Below are 20,757 nucleotides of genomic sequence, written 5' to 3' on the forward strand. Positions count from 1 at the left end.
TTGCAATTTTCGAAAAATGTGACAAATGTCACATTCCTATGGTGCCACTTGTTGATTTTGTGGTGAAACCACTTGGAGGCTTAATCTCATGACACATGGAGGTTGGAGATTCACCCACTTGTTGTCCTAGGATTGGTGCACTTGTTGGCATGGATGGTTGACAAGTGTAGGGTTAATATTTAATCTTGGGAGCTTACTTGGATTCATGACAAGTGTAGGACTCACCTTTAGTCTTGCATTAGTGTGTGTGTGAGAGGTAGTGCAAGAGCACCTAGTGAGTGGAGAAGCCTACCAATTTAGCTTAGGGTTTACACATTTTAATTCATTCATCACTTTCCTCTCAAGAACCCTAAGGAAGCCACCATTGGAGAAAAGCTTGACTAGTAGCTTTGACTTCATTTTTGGTGCCCTTTCACTCACCTTAGAACTTTGAACTTGGAATACTTTAGGCTCCTCCCACTCACCTCTTCAAAACCCTTGAAAGATCTAGCCTAACTCCTAGATTTTCTTTGGTATCTAGAGATTCAATTCTCTAGTGAGGTATTAATCTATAATTTTGAAGTATTTTTATGTCATTTTTGAGTGTTTTACATGCATGGAAGAGAATGACTTGTATTTTGCCTTTAAACTGTTTTAACTTGAAATTAATCTTGTCAAATTAAATATAGAATATGAAAATATACTCAATTAGCTTTCATTTAGTTTTGGTTCATGTAATTTGGATTTAAAATGAATTAGTTATGATTTTTTGAAGTTGTAAGCTAGTTGCTGGAAATTTGAAGCTTTTCCTTTTCAGTCTGGAAATGAATTTTTATATGCAGCTGTGGTGCTTTAATTGCCTTAAAATTTTTACTGGAACTTCCCCCATAGGTTTTACACTACTAAGAATTTTTTCACGATTTTAGAGCATATCTAAATTTTTTTAAAAATCCGAAACTATCTGCAGTCCATGTTTTTATTGCAGCTGGAAAACATATTTTTAGATGATTTATTTCACTAACCTTTTGACATTGGATCATGGCTTAAATTTCCAGTTTTACACTCTTATATGTTTGCTTCCAAAATAAATTACGTTTGCCCAATTTGGATGTCCAATGAATTTTTCATGAATTTTCAAAGTTGGAAGCTATAGGCTGAAAATGTGTTTTCTGGGCAGAATTTGTTTCAAAGTTGTGGTTCAAAACTATTTCAATTGGGAAAATATTTTATTAAACTAAATTGATATTATCAAATTACAGTATTTAAGCTTTTATTGGGCTTTGGATTCATTCAATTTGGTTTAGAATTGAATTTTTTTATGAATTTTACAAGTTGAAGGTAGCAAGCTGAAAAATCTATTTTGCAAACCGAAAATTTGGGGCGATTTCATTTCGGTCGTAATTGGGATTTTCATTCCAATTGAGGTAGGGAATGTTTTAGGATTATTTGTGTATTGTATTGTGTGTTTACCATGATTGTACAACATATATGTATGCCTTGTATCAAATCTAGAAAGCTAGTAATTTTTATTTCTTTGTATAAGATTTAAAATTTATGATGATGTATAACTTTGATTTGAATTGTAACATGTTAGGAAATTATGCTTAGATATGTTGGTTAATATATATTAAATTTGGATCATTTGATTAAGAATTACAACTTTTATTTAATATTTATCTTTAGTGAAAGTTTAATTCACATGGTTGTATCAAGCATTAAATCAAGTTGTAATGTGGTATTTAAATAGGCCTTGGCATGTTCTCTAACATAGATTAAATTAAGGGCCTTTGGAATTGTTTAAAAATCTAGAGGAAATTAATTAATTAGTTTGATTAATTTTGTTTTAAGTGTTTTAATCACTTAACTTGTCATTTGATGTTATATATATGATGACCATGGCATGTCGTTCAATATATATTAAATTGAGGTTATTTAGATTAACTTGGAATTTAGAGAATTTAACTATTTATGTTTAATTAAATTCTACTTTATTACTCCATGTATTTAATTGCATTTTGAAAGTTGTTTCTATATTTAAATCATGGATTTGGATTTGATGTATGTTCACTTGATTACTTTTGAGCATTGGATAACATAGTTGTTACTTTTATATTCATAAGAATATGTTTTTCCTTATTGAATATATTGTTGCTATATATAAGGAATTGCATACTTTGTATTTGACATCTTACATGCCATAGTACTTGTGAATTTTGAGCATGTATTGTATAAGTTTCCAAAATTTGGATTGTGCTTGGTAAATAGTTGATATCTTGTATATACATGTTGATATATATACGTTGTTGCACAATTTGTTGATTTTGGAAACTTGGGGATGTCATTGTTTGGCTACGGCTAGGACTTGGTTCTAGTATGGGGGATTGTCCCTCTATACAGTCTAGTGCGCACATAGGGAGGTTACCCATGGGCTAGTAACCCTAAAGTAACTATGTTGTCGGTCTGATCCGGCGTGACGTCTGAGTATCCACTTTGGTTGATTTCGTATTTCATTTCAAGTTGATAACTAGATGATATCGTAACTTGTTGTTCCTTATTTGATTTTCTATTTTGAGCTTAAGATGTAGCTTTGTGAAAGCATGCTTCATGCGTTATATTGGAAGTTCCATTGTTGGTTAAATTGCATCGATATCATAATTTGTGTTTTGATGTTCAAATGTAGTTTAGGAATGACCTTATAGATTCATTTTGAACATAGACGTTAGGTGGCATGACCCACACTTGTTGTTTTCGTATTTTGGATTTCAAGTTAAAGACTTTGAGAATCGATATCTTGTTGCCTTGTATAACATGTTTCCATGTTGTTTGAATTGCATGAACAATGTGATTATGATAGAAATGATCTAGGTAGCTTAGGATGCTCCCTGGGTCTCATCCTGACATAGACGTTAGGTGGCATGAGCCCCTTTAACATGTTTCACCATAAGGTGATAAAATTGTAAAATGCTAGGTCGATGCATGCTCATCTCCTACGAGTAGCTTTATGTTACTCACTCCTACGATACTGGGGCATATTTCAGGTACAGGACTCAAGATTTGAAGATTCCATTGCTCCCTTCCAATGGTGTGCACGGCGGCACCCTTTTCAGTGAGAAATGACCATTTTGCCCTTAGTTCTTCTCTTTTCGGGTTAGGCATTCTTACTTCATTTGCTTGGCTCATTTGAGTTCCGTGGCTTCATGGAGAGTCATTTTGGGGCCTTAAGGATAACGTACATCTCTTGAGGTCATTCGGCTTCTTTCGCTTCCGCATTTCGGGTCCGTTATCGGGTCAACTTCCGGTTCATCACTAACGCACTGGGTTGAGAAATCTGGGTCGTTACAGTGCTAATACATATTATTGTATATTGACATAGTGAGCTAGTATACACACTACAAAGTGAGTTAGCAAGGGGGTAAAAGGGTATTTTAACCATGGCAATGTCAGAGTATTCTTCCTCATGGATTGGAGGACCTTAGCTCAATCTTATCCATTGGTTTTGGGGTTGTATCATCAAGGGTTTGTGTATAAAGGCAATGTTTTAGCAGCAGCTTGGTTCAAGGCCTAACATTTCAATTTTTATACCAAATAGAGTCTGCTCTAGAGTGAAACAAAAAAAGAAGCTGAATGGGATTTTTTGAGTTCTAATTCAATTATGTGAGTGTATTTTAATCTCAGAAATTACAATCTGTATGTGATCTCTTGAAGACTTACAAGTTACAGCGCTGCTAAGGCCTTAAAGGAGCTGTCAAGGCTGCTATGAGGGGTCAACTATGGTTCTAAAGGCTTGAGGTGAAAAGTTGAGGCTGAAGCAAGTTGCAATCACCTATTTAGAGTTGCTGAACTTAGGTATATGGCTAAACTTGCACAGAATGCTATTATGAGTTCTCACTTCTCAGTTTAAACCTATTTTCTGGTTTAATTCCTATATCTGTGTAGAAAATGGTTGCATGGAGCTATAATTCAACTGATTATCATTCTAGCAATTTTATATAGCTAATCAGAGTTAATTGAAGTTCAGAAGCTACCAAAAAAACTGACCATCTTGTTATTTGGCCTAGTGAACCTATGCTATTTAAAGTTTAAGGCCTGGAATATGAGATTTTAACTGTGAAAGGATTTTATCTTGTTATTCTTAAAGTAATAACTATCTGAGCATGTGTATTAACTTGAAATATGATTAAGGGCTCTGAGTACAAGGCTGTGTAGCAATGATTTTACATTCTTGTCCTTGAGTGTAGAGTTTCTGCAGAAACTGGTCTATAACAGATTTTAAGGCTGAAATTAAATTGTAAAATGAAGTGATTAGCCTCTGAGCTTTTGTGAAAAGAAGAACCAAGTATGTGAGAGTGCATTCCAGGCTTGAGACCTATAGAATACAATTTATACCCTTGATTTAGAGGCTTCACAGTTGCTAGAAAACTAAACTTGAGGTGTGCTGTTTTGTCATTGATTTTGTGCTGAAGTGTACTAAACTTGCTCTGCTACTTGATAACATTATTGATGCAACTGCTTAACGATCATATAAAGTTGTGAGAACCTACAGTTGCTCAAGGTTCAGGTATTATGACATAATTGCCCTTGAGAGCTGAAGTTTATAGTTTATTATTGTTTAAGCATATTGTGAACTGAATTTGTCATTCCTTGCTCTAATTATTATTGTAACTTGTTGAGCAAGTGACTATTGTGATTCCAAGGCTGTTGATACAGAAGAACAGTCAGTGGTAAAGCTACTGAGTAATTTGACTAAAATACCCTTCTCTAGGGTTTGAAGCCTTGATTGGAGAAATCTAGTATGAGCTTACTATTCACTGTCTACTAATGTTTTGAACAAGTTTATTATGTTGTGAAAAGATTGTGGGAACCTAATGTGCACTTCAATTTAAGTTGCATTGTGCTATGGGAGGACTAACTCATTGACTGCAGTTGGATAAAAGATTAGATTTCACTTTGTTCTCACTTAAGGCTGTGTATTACATTCCTACATTGTGTTGTAGCTTGAGTGCATTGTACTTGGTGTATTAACACTTTATTGTCAATGGTAGTGGGGCTGTACTACCTCATCCCATTATTGGCTATTTAGAGCTTTAGAGTCTGAGCAAGGTTGTTTAAGATAGGGGGAGTGTATGTGTCCATATTAGTGAGCTAGTGTGTGAGTATTGGTTGTAAAAACTAGTGTCTGTTCTTATACATGGGTGTGTGCAGAGAGTGAGATAGCTGAGTGTGTAACAAAATACTCACAGCTAGAGGATAATTTATTGGCTGAGACGAAGAACCAAGGTTTTTCCCTATTGAGAGGGTTTTCCTTATAAACGTTGTGTTATATGTTTGATTCTTGTTTGTTTGGTTTAGCTTTCATTGAAGAAAAAGTTTAAGTTGACCAATTCACCCCCCCCCCCCTCTTGGTCTAACAGTTTATTGTGTTGTGTGATTCAATAACATAAATAAAATTAAACTAAATAAAAGATAGAAATCAGAGAGAGAAGATCTTAGGGATTGGCTTCACCACGAACCTCATACTATGGTCAAATGTTTAAACTTAGGATTTCAACACTTATGTATAATACATAATTAAACTCAGTAACATTCGTTTAATTCAATTTAAAGAAAGATGTTTCATGAATTTCAGTTAATGATAACCTACCTTCGGCTGGCACAAATTATCTATCTACCTACTTCTAACTAATGTTGCAGTATAACTTGTCTTCCCTAAGTATAGACTCTAAAAACATTAATTCACAAAATACATTTGAACACCATTGCATGATCACTATTCTTATTGTCTGAGAAGCCCTTAGCCGCCAATCTTACACAATAAGAATAGGTTGAATATAGTTTAAGAAGAATCAAATCTAAGACAAGGTATTAATTTCTCAAAAACTAATTTTTTTTCATTAAAATCTCAATTGCTTAGAACATCTAAGCCAATTGCTCAAAATCATGCAATCAAAATACATAAACAGTTAAAATCTAAAAGTATAGAACAATCAAACCATAGTAATCAGATTCAGGTTACATCAATGCCCTAAGAGAAGATTTTGGTACTCATGGTGATGGAAGATATCATTAGTGTTGTTGTAGAAATCATCGTCATGGACTGCACTTCTCTTCTATGGATCTTCACCTTCAATTCTTTAGAAAAAACTCAAAAACCTAAAAGTAGCCAAATATTCGTAAGAGAAAAGAACTAAAGGAATGAGAGCTTTTCTATGGCCTTTTGCATCCTTATATAGAAGCAACTGACTTTTACCAATGATTGGATGGGCTTTAGGTCTTATGGGGTCATCTGGGCTCGCTTCGATAGAATTAGGACTTAATTAGAATGAATCCCGTATTTAAAAAGTCTGACTTAAGAGGAAAGGCTTGAGCAGAGAAGCTTCTGCTCGAGCTTTTTGGCTGGTGCTCGAGCCTTTTGGATTGTGCTCGAGCAAAAATTCTATACTTAGCCATTATCTCCACTTTATGTCTGATGCGTCTTTTTCTTCAACACTTAAAATATTTGGGGACTTCTTCTTCAGGGTGCTCAATCACCTTGGCTTGGGTGCTCGAGCCTATTACATTCTGTTCTAGCCTTTTGAATGGTGCTTGAGCTTTTTGACATCTGCTCGAGCTCTAGCAACATGGAACCTCTAAGGCATCTTTTCATATACTGAGGGAGTTTATGCTCGAGCCCTTTTGCAAAAGATTGAGCACCTTGGACTTCTGCTCGAGCAGGAATATCTCTGCTTGAGCCTTTTTGCCTTAGTTACTTTTCTTGCCTCAGTGAACTTATGCTCGAGCTTTTGCACTTAAAACTTCTCCAAAATCACCATTTTGACTCCAAGCTTGCTTCAGATGATCGAGGACAACTCTGTAAGCATTAATGTCAGTATTTACGTCTCTAGAATCCTGATTTTATCCTTTTTCTTTGGGAAAGTATCTGCAAAAGCAAATAAAGTAAAATTAATCTAAAAGTAGATAGAAGTATCACTTAAGGTCTTAACATACGCATGTTTAGTGGCTAGAATATGCTATATTTAGTGCTCATTAGGCCCCTAGACAACTGTATGAAATAGCTCAAGTTTATCCTTTATGAGATCCCTGTCACTTTTCTTGAAACTGACCCTCTTCGGCTTGCCCATCACGTAACTCTCATAGAAGTCAATATCAATTGCCCATATGCCTGGTAGTTTCCCCTTTGAGTGCATAATCTTGAGGCCCCTTGCACTCATGTGACCAAGTCTCTGGTGCCAAAGATTATAATCTTCTCTATATTTTACAACTGTTATAGACCCATAAGCACTGATAGTTATGTAGAGAGTGCCAGATTTCTTATAACGTATAATGGTAATAGTGCCTCTAGAAACTTTCCACGAGTCTCCATTGAAGGTTGTAACAAAACCTGCCTCTGAAATTTGTCCCACCGAGATCAGATTCTTCCTCAAGTCAGAGATGTGTCTCACATCCTTTAACTTCCAAGCTAACCCATTGAACTTGATTTGTACTTCACCCTTGCCAATGACGCTACAAGGTTGATCATCACCAACATACACCTTACCAAGGTTACCAGGTTTATAGCTATTAAATAACTCTTTCCTTGAGGTGCCATGAAATGATGCGCCAGAATCTAAAACCCATGACTCCGCTTTGCTCTCCAAAGAGCATATCAATGCATCACCTTATTCTTCTAAGACAACGTTTCCTTCAGTTTTTCTTTCAGTTCCCTTATTTGGAAGTCCACAATCAACACGATAATGTCCCTTCTTTTCACATTTCCAACACTCAACGTCACTGAGATCTATTGAATTATTGGAATTTTGAGACTGTGTCTTTCCATTCCTTGACTTGGATCTGCCTCTGTTTCTATTACTGTTGCCCTTCTTCTTATTTGAACCCTTGTATCTGCTTTCAACATTCAATGCTAAACCACTAGTCGAATTTCCCGTTGTTTGCTTTTTGATTTCTTCAGTCAAAATCATGCTCATAACTTCATTAAACTTCAATTTGGTCTTCCCTGCAAAGCTACTGATCGTTATAGTTGTGCCACTCCAACTCTTGGGTAACTGCCCTAGAATTAGCAGTGCTCGGATCTCATCTTTGATGTCGATATTAATAGACTCTAATTGCCCAACTATCTCATTAAATGCATTTAGATATTCATTGAACTTACCACCTTCGACCATCTTCATGTTGAACAACTTTTTGATCAAGTGCACCTTGTTCGCTACAGAAGGTAGTTTATACATACTAGAAAGGGTTGCCATAAAAGACATCATCGTTTTCTCGTTCTTGATGTTGAAGGCGACTGACTTTGACAATATCGATCTGACGGTGCCAAGAGCCTTCCTATCAAGTAATTCCCATTCTGTATCCTTTGTGTCATCTGGCTTCTCTCCTAAAGGGTGGTACATATTTTTATAAAACAAGAGGTCTTCTATTTGTATCTTTCAGAAACTAAAGTTTGTGCCATCGAACTTCTCGATCAAGGATGTGGATATCTTATCTTCTGATGCCATTACTCCCACTTAAGCGGACAGATTTGATTGCAAGACTTTCAGAATTTCGTCAAACACCTTTTATGCCCTAAGATCTCAACCAAAGGCTCTGATACTAGTTGTTGGAGTTACTCTACACAATCAATTAGATTTGATACCAGTTGTTGTGGCGAAAATGCAAAATAAACAACGCTGTTTAAGGAATAATCACAAGCAATCACAAAGAAAAAAAAAATCACACATAAGAACAAAAGATATACATGGTTCACCCAAATCTTAGGGCTACGTCCATGGAGCACATCGTACAAATTCAGTATGAAAAAGATAAAGAATTACAATGGAGAATTTTCTCTCAATCTCTCTTTGTTGCTCTCTCTTGTATTGGCACAAATTAATTAATCACACAACACGTATGATGATTCACTCTTCTTTTCTCCTCACTAGTTTTACCACACCCTAAAATATGAGTAGAGTTGATATATATAGCCCCAAATAATTTGTTCTATAAGAAATTGCCTTTTGTAGAATATAAAACCAATAAGGAAGTTAAAAACAGATCAAGAAAATGAATTTTTCCTAAAATTCAATAGTCTTGAACTGGTACAGGAAGTGGCTATCGGTTCAGGATGACCAAAGAAGATTCCTTCGTGAATTGGCTACCAGTTCAGGAGTTGGCTACCAGTTCCCAATGGACAAAAGCTAATCTTTAAAAGTTGAATCTGTTCTTTGATTGGCGATCACTTAGTTGAACTGGTAGAAACCTTCTGAACCGGTTCAAACATGCCAGTAGCCAAAACATAGAAACAATTAGCTTCCCAAATCCTTCACATAATCAATACGTGATGAGACTCCATAAAAAAACACAATAGTGGAATAGCATCACGCTCAAAATGTTATTTGAGCTCCACATTCTCTTGATGCAGTTTCGACTAGGTCCGTATTCTCCCGGCATAGGGTCTGAACCAATTACCAGAGCTCATCCTGCCGATCGCTTCAATTCTCTCCTTGCCGACGCATACTTCCTTCTTCGATCATGGTTCCTGATCATAGCTGTGTCATGAATTAAGTCGGAAAAGTACGAGATCTTACTCGTTGTTGCCCACAAATGGTGCCAATTCGGTATAGGTATAGAAATAGGTTATCTCCCACAAATGGAAAGTTTCCATATAATACACAATCCCCCTCCCATTATCTTTCTGTTGAGATTTTTAAAAGATTTTAAAACTCATTTAAAATATTTCAATGTCCCTTTATTATTTAATTTCATTATTTGAATTTTATATTGTAACTTACGGAATTAATTTACATAAACGTTATAGCGTATAGAATTTATTAGGTCTTATTATAGCAAATAATGGCAATAACGAGTTTGCCATTTTGGCTTCTTTGAGGAAGCCTATATATATGAGATACACACTCAAAGGGAGGATATACCCACCTATATTACTTTTTTTGTGTTTTTCCTATCGATATTTTTCATATATTTTATCTATATTTCAATATTTTGGGCAATTCGACATTGGAGACTTGGTCTTTTTGCCTTCTTATGGTCATGCACATAGAGGAGACGCCACTGAGAACTGATTGGGTTGTTTCTTGGAGTTGACTAGCACCATCCGCACCTACACGTAGGGGAGGGCTATCAACTTTAGGTCAACATGTTTATCACATGCCTCTCCATATCAGGCCAGCCTTTCTTTAACCTTACTTTTATATTTTACTTGTTTTATTTCATGTCTTTTATATGTAACAATTATATTTAAATTGTGTGTCCATATATATATGTGTGTGTGTGTATGTGTGTTTGTGTGTGTGTGTGTGTGCATGCAACTAATATGATACAAAACTACCATATTCTCATTGATTTAATTTCTGCAAAGCTTACTTAATTGTCAATTATATTTATAAAATATTTTAGTGTGATTCGTTTATAATATTTTAGTGCATAAAATTATATTTCCATAACAGTCTAAAGTTTATAGTTTCTCTAAATAGCTTATTAACTTATTGCCTAACCTGTAAAAGAACTAAATCTTTTTTATTGTGAACAAAGCGTTTTTTGGAAATTAAAATTACAATATTTTTTATAATATTAAAATATAAATAGAAAGTATTTCAAAGAGTTGTATTGATTATGTTTGACGAATTCAATTTATTGAAATATACAACAGTTTCAACATTATTTATTTTATAATTTGTTTTTTAAGAAATTCAATTTTTTTGGAAAGGGTTCTATTTTCAAAAGGAAACAATTTATTGAGAAAACAGTTTTCCAGCACTTTTGAATTTAAATTGGTGTTTTTAGGACTGTTTTAGTATTAAGTTATATATTTATATAACTTAATACTAAGGCAGTTTATTTAAAAAAAAAAAATAAATAAAAAAAAAGACCAAATCAATTTATTATTAGAAAATAGTTACTATTATTTGCCACAGAAGTAAATTTATTGAAATCTGTTTTAAGTGTGAAAATTTAATGCTCTTAATTTAAATTGTTTATTTTATATTGTGCATCTTTTTGTTTTAATTAGACGATTTGCATCTGATTTATATTTTGGCAATATTCCGTTTAATTCAGCTTTTGACTTGTATATATATTATTTGTAATTAAGGAAAGTTTAGAGTTTGTTGAAAACTGTTCTTTCAGTAAATTCAAATATAAGTAGAATTGTTGTTGACAAACCTTTATTAGATTTTTCAGTTTGTTAGAAAATTTCTTTGCCTTTAGCTTAAAAAAAAAATGAATAAAGAAGAAGCTAATTCAGTTAAACCCAAAAATTTTAGTGGCTAGCACTTTAGGAGGTGACAAAAGCAAATAAAATATTGGCTTACGGTTTTAGGGTTGATATCAGCCATAGAGGAACCCCAAGGAACTACCATTATCAACACTACTATTGCCACTCCAACTTCAACCTCAACCTCACCAACTTCCCATACTCCTAGAATGTCAAAAGAACAATCTGACTATCATTGTCACAATAGAATTCTGAGTGTGTTATCTGAACACCTCTATGATGTCTACCATAATACTAAAAATGCAAAAGAACTGTGGAATGCTTTGGAGGCCGAGTACGGGATAATTGATGTGGGTATGAGCGTTTCTCGGTGACAAACTTCAATAGCTATATGATGGTAGATAACAAATCCATTAATGAGCAAATTCATGAATTCCAATAACTCTTGAGGAAAGTAGAGAGGAATGGCACTAAGTTTGGTAAAGATTTTAAGGTATGTTATCTTATAGATAAGTTACCCTCTAGTTGGACATATTTTGCAAGAACACTTAGACATAAGCAAGGTAATCTTACTTTGACCCATGTAATCAATCTCTTAAAATTGAGGTAAACCATAGATCTAGTACTAAGAAAGAAGATACAATCACCACTAGAGTGAATGTTGTTGAGAGTCCTATTTATTCCGATCATAAAGGAAATTTTCAACCTAGAGGGAAATTTTTCAAGAGAAATTATATGAATAATAGGAACAACTTCCGTTGTCCAAATCAAGATCATAATGCCGCTCATCAAAACCATATTAAATCGAAAGATAAAGGCAAAGAAAGACCTTGCTATGTTTGTGGAATGATTAATCATGTGGCTAAGGATTGTTACTTCAAGAGGACAGAGGTGTATCAGCCCAATAATCAAAGGTATTCACGAGAACAAGTGAATATATTGGTGGGTCAAGATTCTGGTGAACCTTCCTTGAGGTATAGTCTAAATTCTTTAAGAGTGAATCTTACTTGTCATAATAGTTATAATGGTGATTAGAATGTGGGACTAATGTATATATTTGTTATTTTTATTAGAAATCAAGTAGAGGAAGTGTAATACTAGGAAAGGATACTTCACACAAGTTTATAAGATTGGAGACATAGAATTTGAAATATCTATCTTGGAAGATTCTAACTTTGAGGATGTGCGACACCTACCCAATATGAGGGGAAATTTAGTTAATGGATTTCTTATGGTTTATTGTAATGAAAAAAAATAGATTTATAATTTGAAATATCTATGTTTTGTGGGAGAGGTTAAGTTAGTGAAGGATTATTTATGTTGAATGTTTTTATTAAATAATTCTCCTCATGTTTTTCAATATTGAGTTATATGATATTTTGCATGGAAGACTTGGACATGTTAGTTGAAAAAATTAAGAGATCAATGGATTTTACTATAGTCCAAAAATCCAAAAACTGTGGGGGTGCTTAGCTAAAGTAATCTTGCTTGGATCTAGTTAAAAGGAAAAAGATATGACAAGAAATTTGGTGTGTAGATCAGTAAATCCATTTATGGTCTTTGACAAGCTCTAGAATCAATGGCAAGAGATATTTTAATCTAATTAGATTATAGACTAATGATGATGGTAAGCGTGTAACAAAGGAAATAATAGAGAAAAAGTTTTCTATGGATGACATTATTTTTTGGAGATAAACTTAGAAATTTTACCTCTCTAGGGATTTTTTATTTTTTATTTTTTTATGATAAAGGATCTAGGAGAGGCATCATTGATGTTCAGTATGAAAATAGAAATAAATTTCTCAAGGTATCACTGTAATATTTTTTAAAAGATGTTTAAGAGAATTATCTTTACCAAGTATCAAGTCTGGTATTGCCTATCTGTTGATAAACTTAGTAGATATTCACATAATCTGATTAAGAATCATTTGATGATGTTAGATAGAATCAAACCACAAAAGATTACTCCTTGTACTATAAAGGTTTTTTCAAATATAGTGGAAAGATATAGTGATGCAAATTGGTTAACCAATTAACTAGAAATCAAATAAATTATTATCTGTGGAGTACTATTTATCACAACTTTTATTTTTATTTTCAGCCTTAGATTCTACTTGGATCATAAGGTTGTGTGGAACAAATTTCTATTACAAAACCCGCCTTTAGTAGATAAGCCAATGTCTGCAAAATTGATAGATTATAAGGTGATATTGATTTGGTGAATTAACCGCTTATAAAGAACAAGGTGCATGGATACATACAAATGAGATACATATATGTGAAGAGGAAACATGTGATTTCTTAAGGGAAATAAACTGAGATATAAGAAGAAGAAAAAAGAGTTAAAAAAAAAAAAAAAAAAAAAAGTTCTTTCTAGGAAGATTGTCCTAGATATGTCGAGGGGGATGGGCTTAAGCCTCAAGGGAGTCACCTACGGAGATAACCCAACCTTCTGATTGGTGATTTAATCACATGATGAAAGGTTCAATAGGTAGAAACAATCTACACTACGTGACTCATTGACAACAGTATTTTATTAGGAGGTTTCTTGAGGAGATTCTTTCCTAGTTCATCCCTATGGCATTAGTGTTGTGATGTGATGTTAAGGAAGGGCTCTGTCCTAAATGATTCCAAGGCAAGCATACTTTTGCAGGGTACCTATACCCTTGGAGGATTCACCTAAGTGAGAGCCGTCGTGGGGCCGCGACTATGTGAAATGGGTTGTTCTCTAGTAACTCTCATGAGAATCAAGATATTAGTGCATGGCCATTAATAGCGCTACCCCGCTTGACCGAAGTCTTTAGTCGATATTATGTGTGTAATGTGTTGAAGTTTGGTTCAAAGGGCCGAATTCAAGACATAATTCATTCTGGTTCTTCAAATGGAAACAATTACACTAAGTGAAGGTTCAAGCTCAGAAAACACCTACACCCATTGCATAGTAATATGTTGTCCATATTATTTTTATATATATTATATACACATTTATGATTTTAAAAAGTTTTAAAATCTTGTGGGGGATTGTTGAGATTTTTAAAAGATTTTAAAACTCATTTAAAGTATTTCAATATCCCTTTATTATTTAATTTCATTATTTGAATTTTATATTGTAACTTACGGAATTAATTTACATAAACGTTATAGCGTATAGAATTTATTAGGTCTTATTATAGCAAATAATGACAATAATGAGTTTGCCATTTTGGCTTCTTTGAGGAAGCCTATATATATGGGATACACACTCAAAGGGAGGATATACCCAGCTGTATTACTTTTTCTGTGTTTTTCCTATCGATATTTTTCATATATTTTATCTATATTTCAATAATTTGGGCAATTCGACATTGGAGACTAGGTCTTTTTGCCTTCTTATGGTCATGCACATAGAGGAGACGCCACTGAGAACTGATTGGGTTGTTTCTTAGAGTTGACTAGCACCGTCCGCACCTGCACGTAGGGGAGGGCTATCAACTTTAGGTCAACGTATTTATCACGTGCCTCTCTATATCAGGCCAGCCTTTCTTTAACCTTACTTTTATATTTTATTTGTTTTATTTCATGTCTTTTATATGTAACAATTATATTTAAATTGTGCATTCATATATATATATGTAATGACCTGGTTTTTTTCTTCCTTTCATTTTTCTCAGATTTTTACGGATATTTTTTTTTTCGTTGTCTTTTCTTTTATGTGTTCGGTTTTTCATTGCTTGATGTTGTCACGAGTGCTCTGGAATGATTTCCGAGACTCTTTTCCTTGTATTGACAACTTCCTTTGAGGATTGCGTCATTTACACATTTTTTATTTTTCTAGACACTATTAACTTTTCGTCTTTTTCTCGTTTATCCTTTTTCCTTACACAACCTCACTTTTTGTGTTCGGATTTGATTTCGGTTTTGCATGCATCCACAATATTTAAATTCCATGCAATGTGTATTTTTACTTTCTTAGAAAACCATGCTAAATGTTTACTTTTCTTGTAAAGGGTATGGATACATACTTTATTGTAATTATTCTTAACTTGTGGGTTTTTAGTGTAATTAAATAAAGTAATTATTTTTCATCTTGGGGACCATTTTGTAATTTAATTTGGAAGATATTTTGGAAAAGGACCTTTTTGTAATTTTTGAAAAATGTGACAAGTGTCACATTCTCATGGTGCCACTTTTTGGCATTGGGGTGGAGTGACTTGGATGCATCATTTTGTGACATTTGGAGGGTGGAGATTCACCCACTTGTTGGCTTAAGATTGGTGAACTTGTTAGCTTAGATGGTTGACAAGTGTAGGCTTGAGATTAAGCCTAGGAAGGAACCTTGGATTTGTGACAAGTGTAGGTTCACAATTAAGTCTTACAATTATTTTTGGGCTACTTTGGGATTATGGTTTTAAAGAAGGGTTTCTTGTGCAATTGACCAAACTTGTGTGTGTTGACCATGGTGTAAGATCACATAGTGAATGGAGGATTTCTATTTCCTCCACTCACACTTCATTCATTGTTTTCATTATCTTCCTCACCAAAAACCCTAGCCTCCATAGATGAAGCGTAAAGCCCTAAGCTTTGACTTTGATTTTTGAGAGCCTTCCATTGATTTCCAAGCTTAACCTTGAAAATACTTTTTGTTCCCCTCATCCTCCTCTTCATAACCCTTGAAGGGTTTGTCATTTTGTGTTGATTTGCCTTGGATTCAAAAGGAACAATCCTCTTGTGAGGTAGGGGGTGTTATAATTTATTTTTCAAGTTGTTTTGCTTGCTTTTATATAAGATATAAGTTGTATGCATGTCTTATATTAATTTGAGAAATTAATGATGTATCATAGTTGCTGATAACTCATTTTAGACTTGATATATGGTATGACCATGATTTAGTGCTTGATGTATATTAATTTGAGATCATTTGAATGACTTTTGAAATCTAGGGATTTAATTGATTTAAATTAATTAAATTCTATTTGATGATATCTTGCTCATCTTGCACTTTTGATTTGATATATGTAAAACCATGATATATTGTTTAACATATGTTAAATTGAGGTTATTTGAATTTGATTTGAAATTTAGAGAATTTACTTATTTTGTTTAATTAAATTCTATCTAGTGGCTCCATAGATCTATTTGTGTTTTAGAAGTTGTTTCTATATTCAAATCATGGACTTGGACTTGTTGTGTATTCACTTGGTTTTGTGCTGAGCATTTGATAACATTGTTGTTATGTTTATATTCATTTGAACATGTTTTCTTTATGGAATATATTATTGCCTTGTGTAATGAATTGTACACTTTGTAATTGACATTATGTATGCCATTTTAGAATTGAAACTCTAAGGCATGAATTGTGTGGTTTCAACCTACTTGTGCATGGAAGGTGGTATATATGCCTTAATATTGTGTATAAGTTTTGAACTTGATATATTTTGGATTCTCTTGGGACATTGTTACAAGTAACATGGCTAGAGTTTGGCTCTAGTGCGGGAGGTATGAATTCTCCCCATTTATAGTGCGCACTAGGGTGGTCTTCCTAGTGGGTTAATGCCCGGAATAACCGTTTAGGTTTTGGCATTATCCAAGGCATGATGTCCAAGTATTCCACTATTTGATTTCGCATTCAATTCCAAGTTGACAATCATGTTTAATTGTGACTTTTGGTTTTGGTTATTGGCGATTTGATGCTGTTAAGTACATCTATGCTAAATTGTCATATGTAGTTGTTTTCGTACTTTAGATTTCAAGTTGATAACTTTGAGAATCTATGTCTTGATGCATTGCATTTGAGATTCTAATTATGCTAAATGGTTATATTTAGTTATTTTCGTACTTTAGATTTCAAGTTGATAACTTTGAGAATCTATATCTTGTTGCTTTGTATAGCATGCCTTTATGTTGTTTGAGATTGCATGCATGATGTGGTTTATACTATAAATGTTTTAAGGTAGTTTAGGATGCTCCTTGAGTCTAACCTTTGACATAGACGTTAGGTGGCATGACCCTTTTGAATTGTTTTAAGTCAATGTAAAAATCTCTAAAGAAATCGAATCATACATGCTCATTCTCTACGAGTAAATTTGTTTACTCACCTCGAAGTTTCTGGGGGGTTGTTTCAGGTACGAAGACTTGGTTCGTGATGTTCATCATTGCTTGGATGATTGTAGACTTGAAGGTTTTTAGTTCTTGTAAAGGTTGGCTTGAAATGCCACTTGTAGCATTTTTATGTCAAAATGTGTATATTTAATTCCATATATGTAATATGTACATGAGTACACTCTTTATAATGTATTTGACATGTATGAGATGAGGCCGAAGGCCAATGACATGTAATTTGTATCTTATGTGATTTTTGACTTTATGGAATATTATGAAAATATTGAAAAATATTGAGTTATTGCTTCACCATGTTTGCATTGGGTGTGGGAATTCTATTTTGATTCTTTCATAGGATCTCATTAATCATGTATGAAGTATGGCTAAGGGCCAAATGGTATTTTGAAGCCATTTCATAATTTTGAATTCCGAGTTTTCATTTCAAGTTCCATTTTTGTCATTTTGGCCGTTGAGGGGTCGGATTTTGTATCGGTTGTATTTTTAAGCCATGGACCATTGTAGCGCATCCAAATAGGAAAGTTACGTATACGTGCATAGTCGTTTCCGAGCAAAACCTCATACTTTGTGATTTGAGCCTTCTATGGACTTATTTTGCGTTTTTATTGCATAATCTGATATAGGGGCATTCTCGACTTTTACTATAGTTTCATTTTATTCTTTCAATATGGTTGAATAGAAAACATGATTTTAGGGGGGGTTTCTTCTTCATGCTTTTCCAGAAAATGTCGTCTTGGTACCGGAAATCGTTCACAAAGTTCAGCTTTCAGTTTTGCATTTAGCAGCTTTTTGGACCCTCATGACCTGATTTCATGGAGGGGCATTTTGGGTATCTTACAGTGAGTATTTTTCGATTCCTTTCAATTGTCACGTAGAAAACTCAATTTTGAGCGGGGTTTCTTCTTTATGTTTTTCCAAACAATGTCATATTCGCTCTCAAAAATCCATTTTTTGACGAAAAACCCCTGCTGCCAGGTTTTTAGGTTGGGCATTCTGGTTTTGACCATCTAACCGGTTAGATGGGATCTTGTAACCGGTTAGACGAGTGTGGGCAGTGTTGTGGTCTTCATTTTTAGCCTTCTAATCGGTTAGATGGGCTTGGTAGTGTTGTGGTCTTCATTTTTAGCCTTCTAACCGGTTAAATGGGCTTGGTAACCGGTTAGATGACCTAAGGTTGACTATTTTGACTGTTTTACCCCTATTTCTTCCGTTAGCCATATCTTTCTCATCCGGACTCCGAATCAAGTGATTCTTGAGTCTAAAGTCATTAATTTTTCGTTGTCTTTCCAATGGTGTGCTCGGTAGCACCCACTTTCTGGTTAGAAATGACCATTTTGCCCCTAGGCCCATTCTTATCCATTTTTGAAACGCCGCTTCCGCATTTGTTTTTTTTTGGGTTCCGTAACCTCATTGAGTGTTACATTGGTGTCTTATAGTTGCGTGGTATCTCTAGAGACCATTGTTTCATCTTTTACTTTCGCATTTCAGATCCGTTATCGGGTCATCTTTTAGTCATCACTGACGCACCGGGTTTACAAAACTTGGGCCGTCACAATATATTTGTGTGTGTGTGCGCGCGTGCATGCAACTAATATCATACAAAACTACCATATTCTCATTGATTTAATTTCTGCAAAACTTACTTTAATTGTCAATTATATTTATATAATATTTTAGTGTGATTCGTTTATAATATTTAGTGCATAAAATTATATGTCCATAACACTTTCTTGTTTCTTTTATAGTGTCCGTGCATTGCCCTAATATTTTTCCCTTTATGCCCATGTCTTGTTGTTAATGGGCCATCTACTTGGCGGGTTGGCTTGACCCACGTGGCGAGGTAAGTTCGCCTGGGTTAGGTTTACATTTCTTGGGCTTAATGTTTGGGGCTCGGCCCATCTCTTGGGCGTCTTTTAATGCCCATACTTGTGGGCATATTTACCCTTTCAGCCCCCTTGGGCATTGGATACCTTGGTCCAGGGCTGTGTTTAGTTAGCAAGAATAGCAAAACCCAAAGGAAAAATGAAAATGATAGAAGAAAAAATGTATTTAGTATATTAAAGCAAAAAATAACTTGCAAAGCTTGTCAAACTAAATGAATCGTACCAGTCAAGTTGTTCCCCATAAATGAAATCCCTTTCAAAGAAGTAATGTTAAATATGGATGATGGAATGCGACCAATGAGGCGGGCATAGTCTATCGATAATAACTCCAAATTACGAAGGTTACCTATGTCCTCCGGAATTTCACCTGCAAAAAAATTTATAATTTATGTACACAAATTAATTTTGATATTATAGTAATAATATAAGTATATAACAAATGCTCTCAAGATTCAAACCGGTTTTCTCACACTTAATTATCATCGATATAAAACATTTCATTTTAATCATATAATTATAGATAAACAAAACAAAATATGTGGCATGCATTTTTTTAAACCTGACAAGCTACAAACTCACTATGAGAGCACATTAATTCATAGACTTATAATTTTTTTTTCTTGAATAATTAGGTGGAGAGGGAATCTAACACAGGCACACTAAATTGATCATAAACAAATTAAAGATAGTATATGTAAGAGTACCTTCCAAGTTGTTAACGCCAAGAAATAACCCCGTGAGCACAGTTGAATTCCAAATACCTCTACGAATGGGTACATTGAATTTGTTATATGATAGTGACAAAATTTGAAGTTCTGAGCACTCATATAAACTTGATGGAATTTTGCTATGTAACTCATTGAAAGATAGAGGAAGCCATTGGAGGTTTGCAAGACGATGGCACATATCCATTGGAAGATTAGCAGATAAGCTATTGTCCGCAAAAGCAATCGCTTGCAGCGATGAGATATTGAAGATGGTTAGTGGCACAGAGCCTACAAACTGGTTATATTGCATGTTTAGAATCTTCAGGTGATGAAGATTACCAACCTCTTGTGGAATCATTCCATGTAGAAAATTGGAAGATAAATCCAAGTTTTCTAACATCGATATGTTGGAGAGGAAAGGTGGGATAGTACCTGTAAAACTATTGTTATATAGAATTAACTCTTGCAGTTCAGCTAAGACACCCAACCATGATGGAAGTTGTCCACTAAATTTGTTAATTTCCAAATTCATGAATTTCAATCGACGCAGATGAAATAATTCATAGGGCAGATGACCACTGAAATTGTTGGTACTAAGGTCGAGGGAAACGAGAAATGAGAGGTTACCTAGGTGTGGTGGAATTGTACCTTCAAGAGCCATGTTAGAAATATTCAAGGATGTCACTCGTAGGTGGCGGGTGCCGCAAGTGATCGACCCCAATCCAGTTACAAATAGAGGTAGCTGTGGACCAATTGTTAGCCAAGACACCACGAGAGTTGACAGTTATGTGGGCTTTCAAGGCAACAAGAGAAGATTGGTCACTAGTAATGTCGGTAACACTCCCAGCTAAACAAGCCAAAAGACAATGCACTAACAACACTATAT

General features: G+C 34.3%; 1 protein-coding gene across 1 annotated transcript; it reads right to left on the bottom strand.

Moving 5' to 3' along the window:
- Positions 1-19,367: 19,367 nt before the first annotated feature.
- Positions 19,368-20,532, bottom strand: LOC132270719 (receptor-like protein 12). Its single transcript, XM_059771914.1, has 2 exons — positions 19,869-20,532; positions 19,368-19,531 (listed from the first exon to the last, which is right to left on the bottom strand). Exons 1-2 carry the CDS (start codon positions 20,530-20,532, stop codon positions 19,368-19,370), a joined length of 828 nt encoding a protein of 275 aa, XP_059627897.1.
- Between the last annotated feature and the right edge of the window lie 225 nt (positions 20,533-20,757).

Source organism: Cornus florida, unplaced genomic scaffold (genome assembly GCF_030987335.1).
Source record: "Cornus florida cultivar Cherokee Brave unplaced genomic scaffold, ASM3098733v1 CherokeeBrave_3.0.0_Hap2_Chr01, whole genome shotgun sequence".
Classification (NCBI taxonomy): domain Eukaryota; kingdom Viridiplantae; phylum Streptophyta; class Magnoliopsida; order Cornales; family Cornaceae; genus Cornus; species Cornus florida.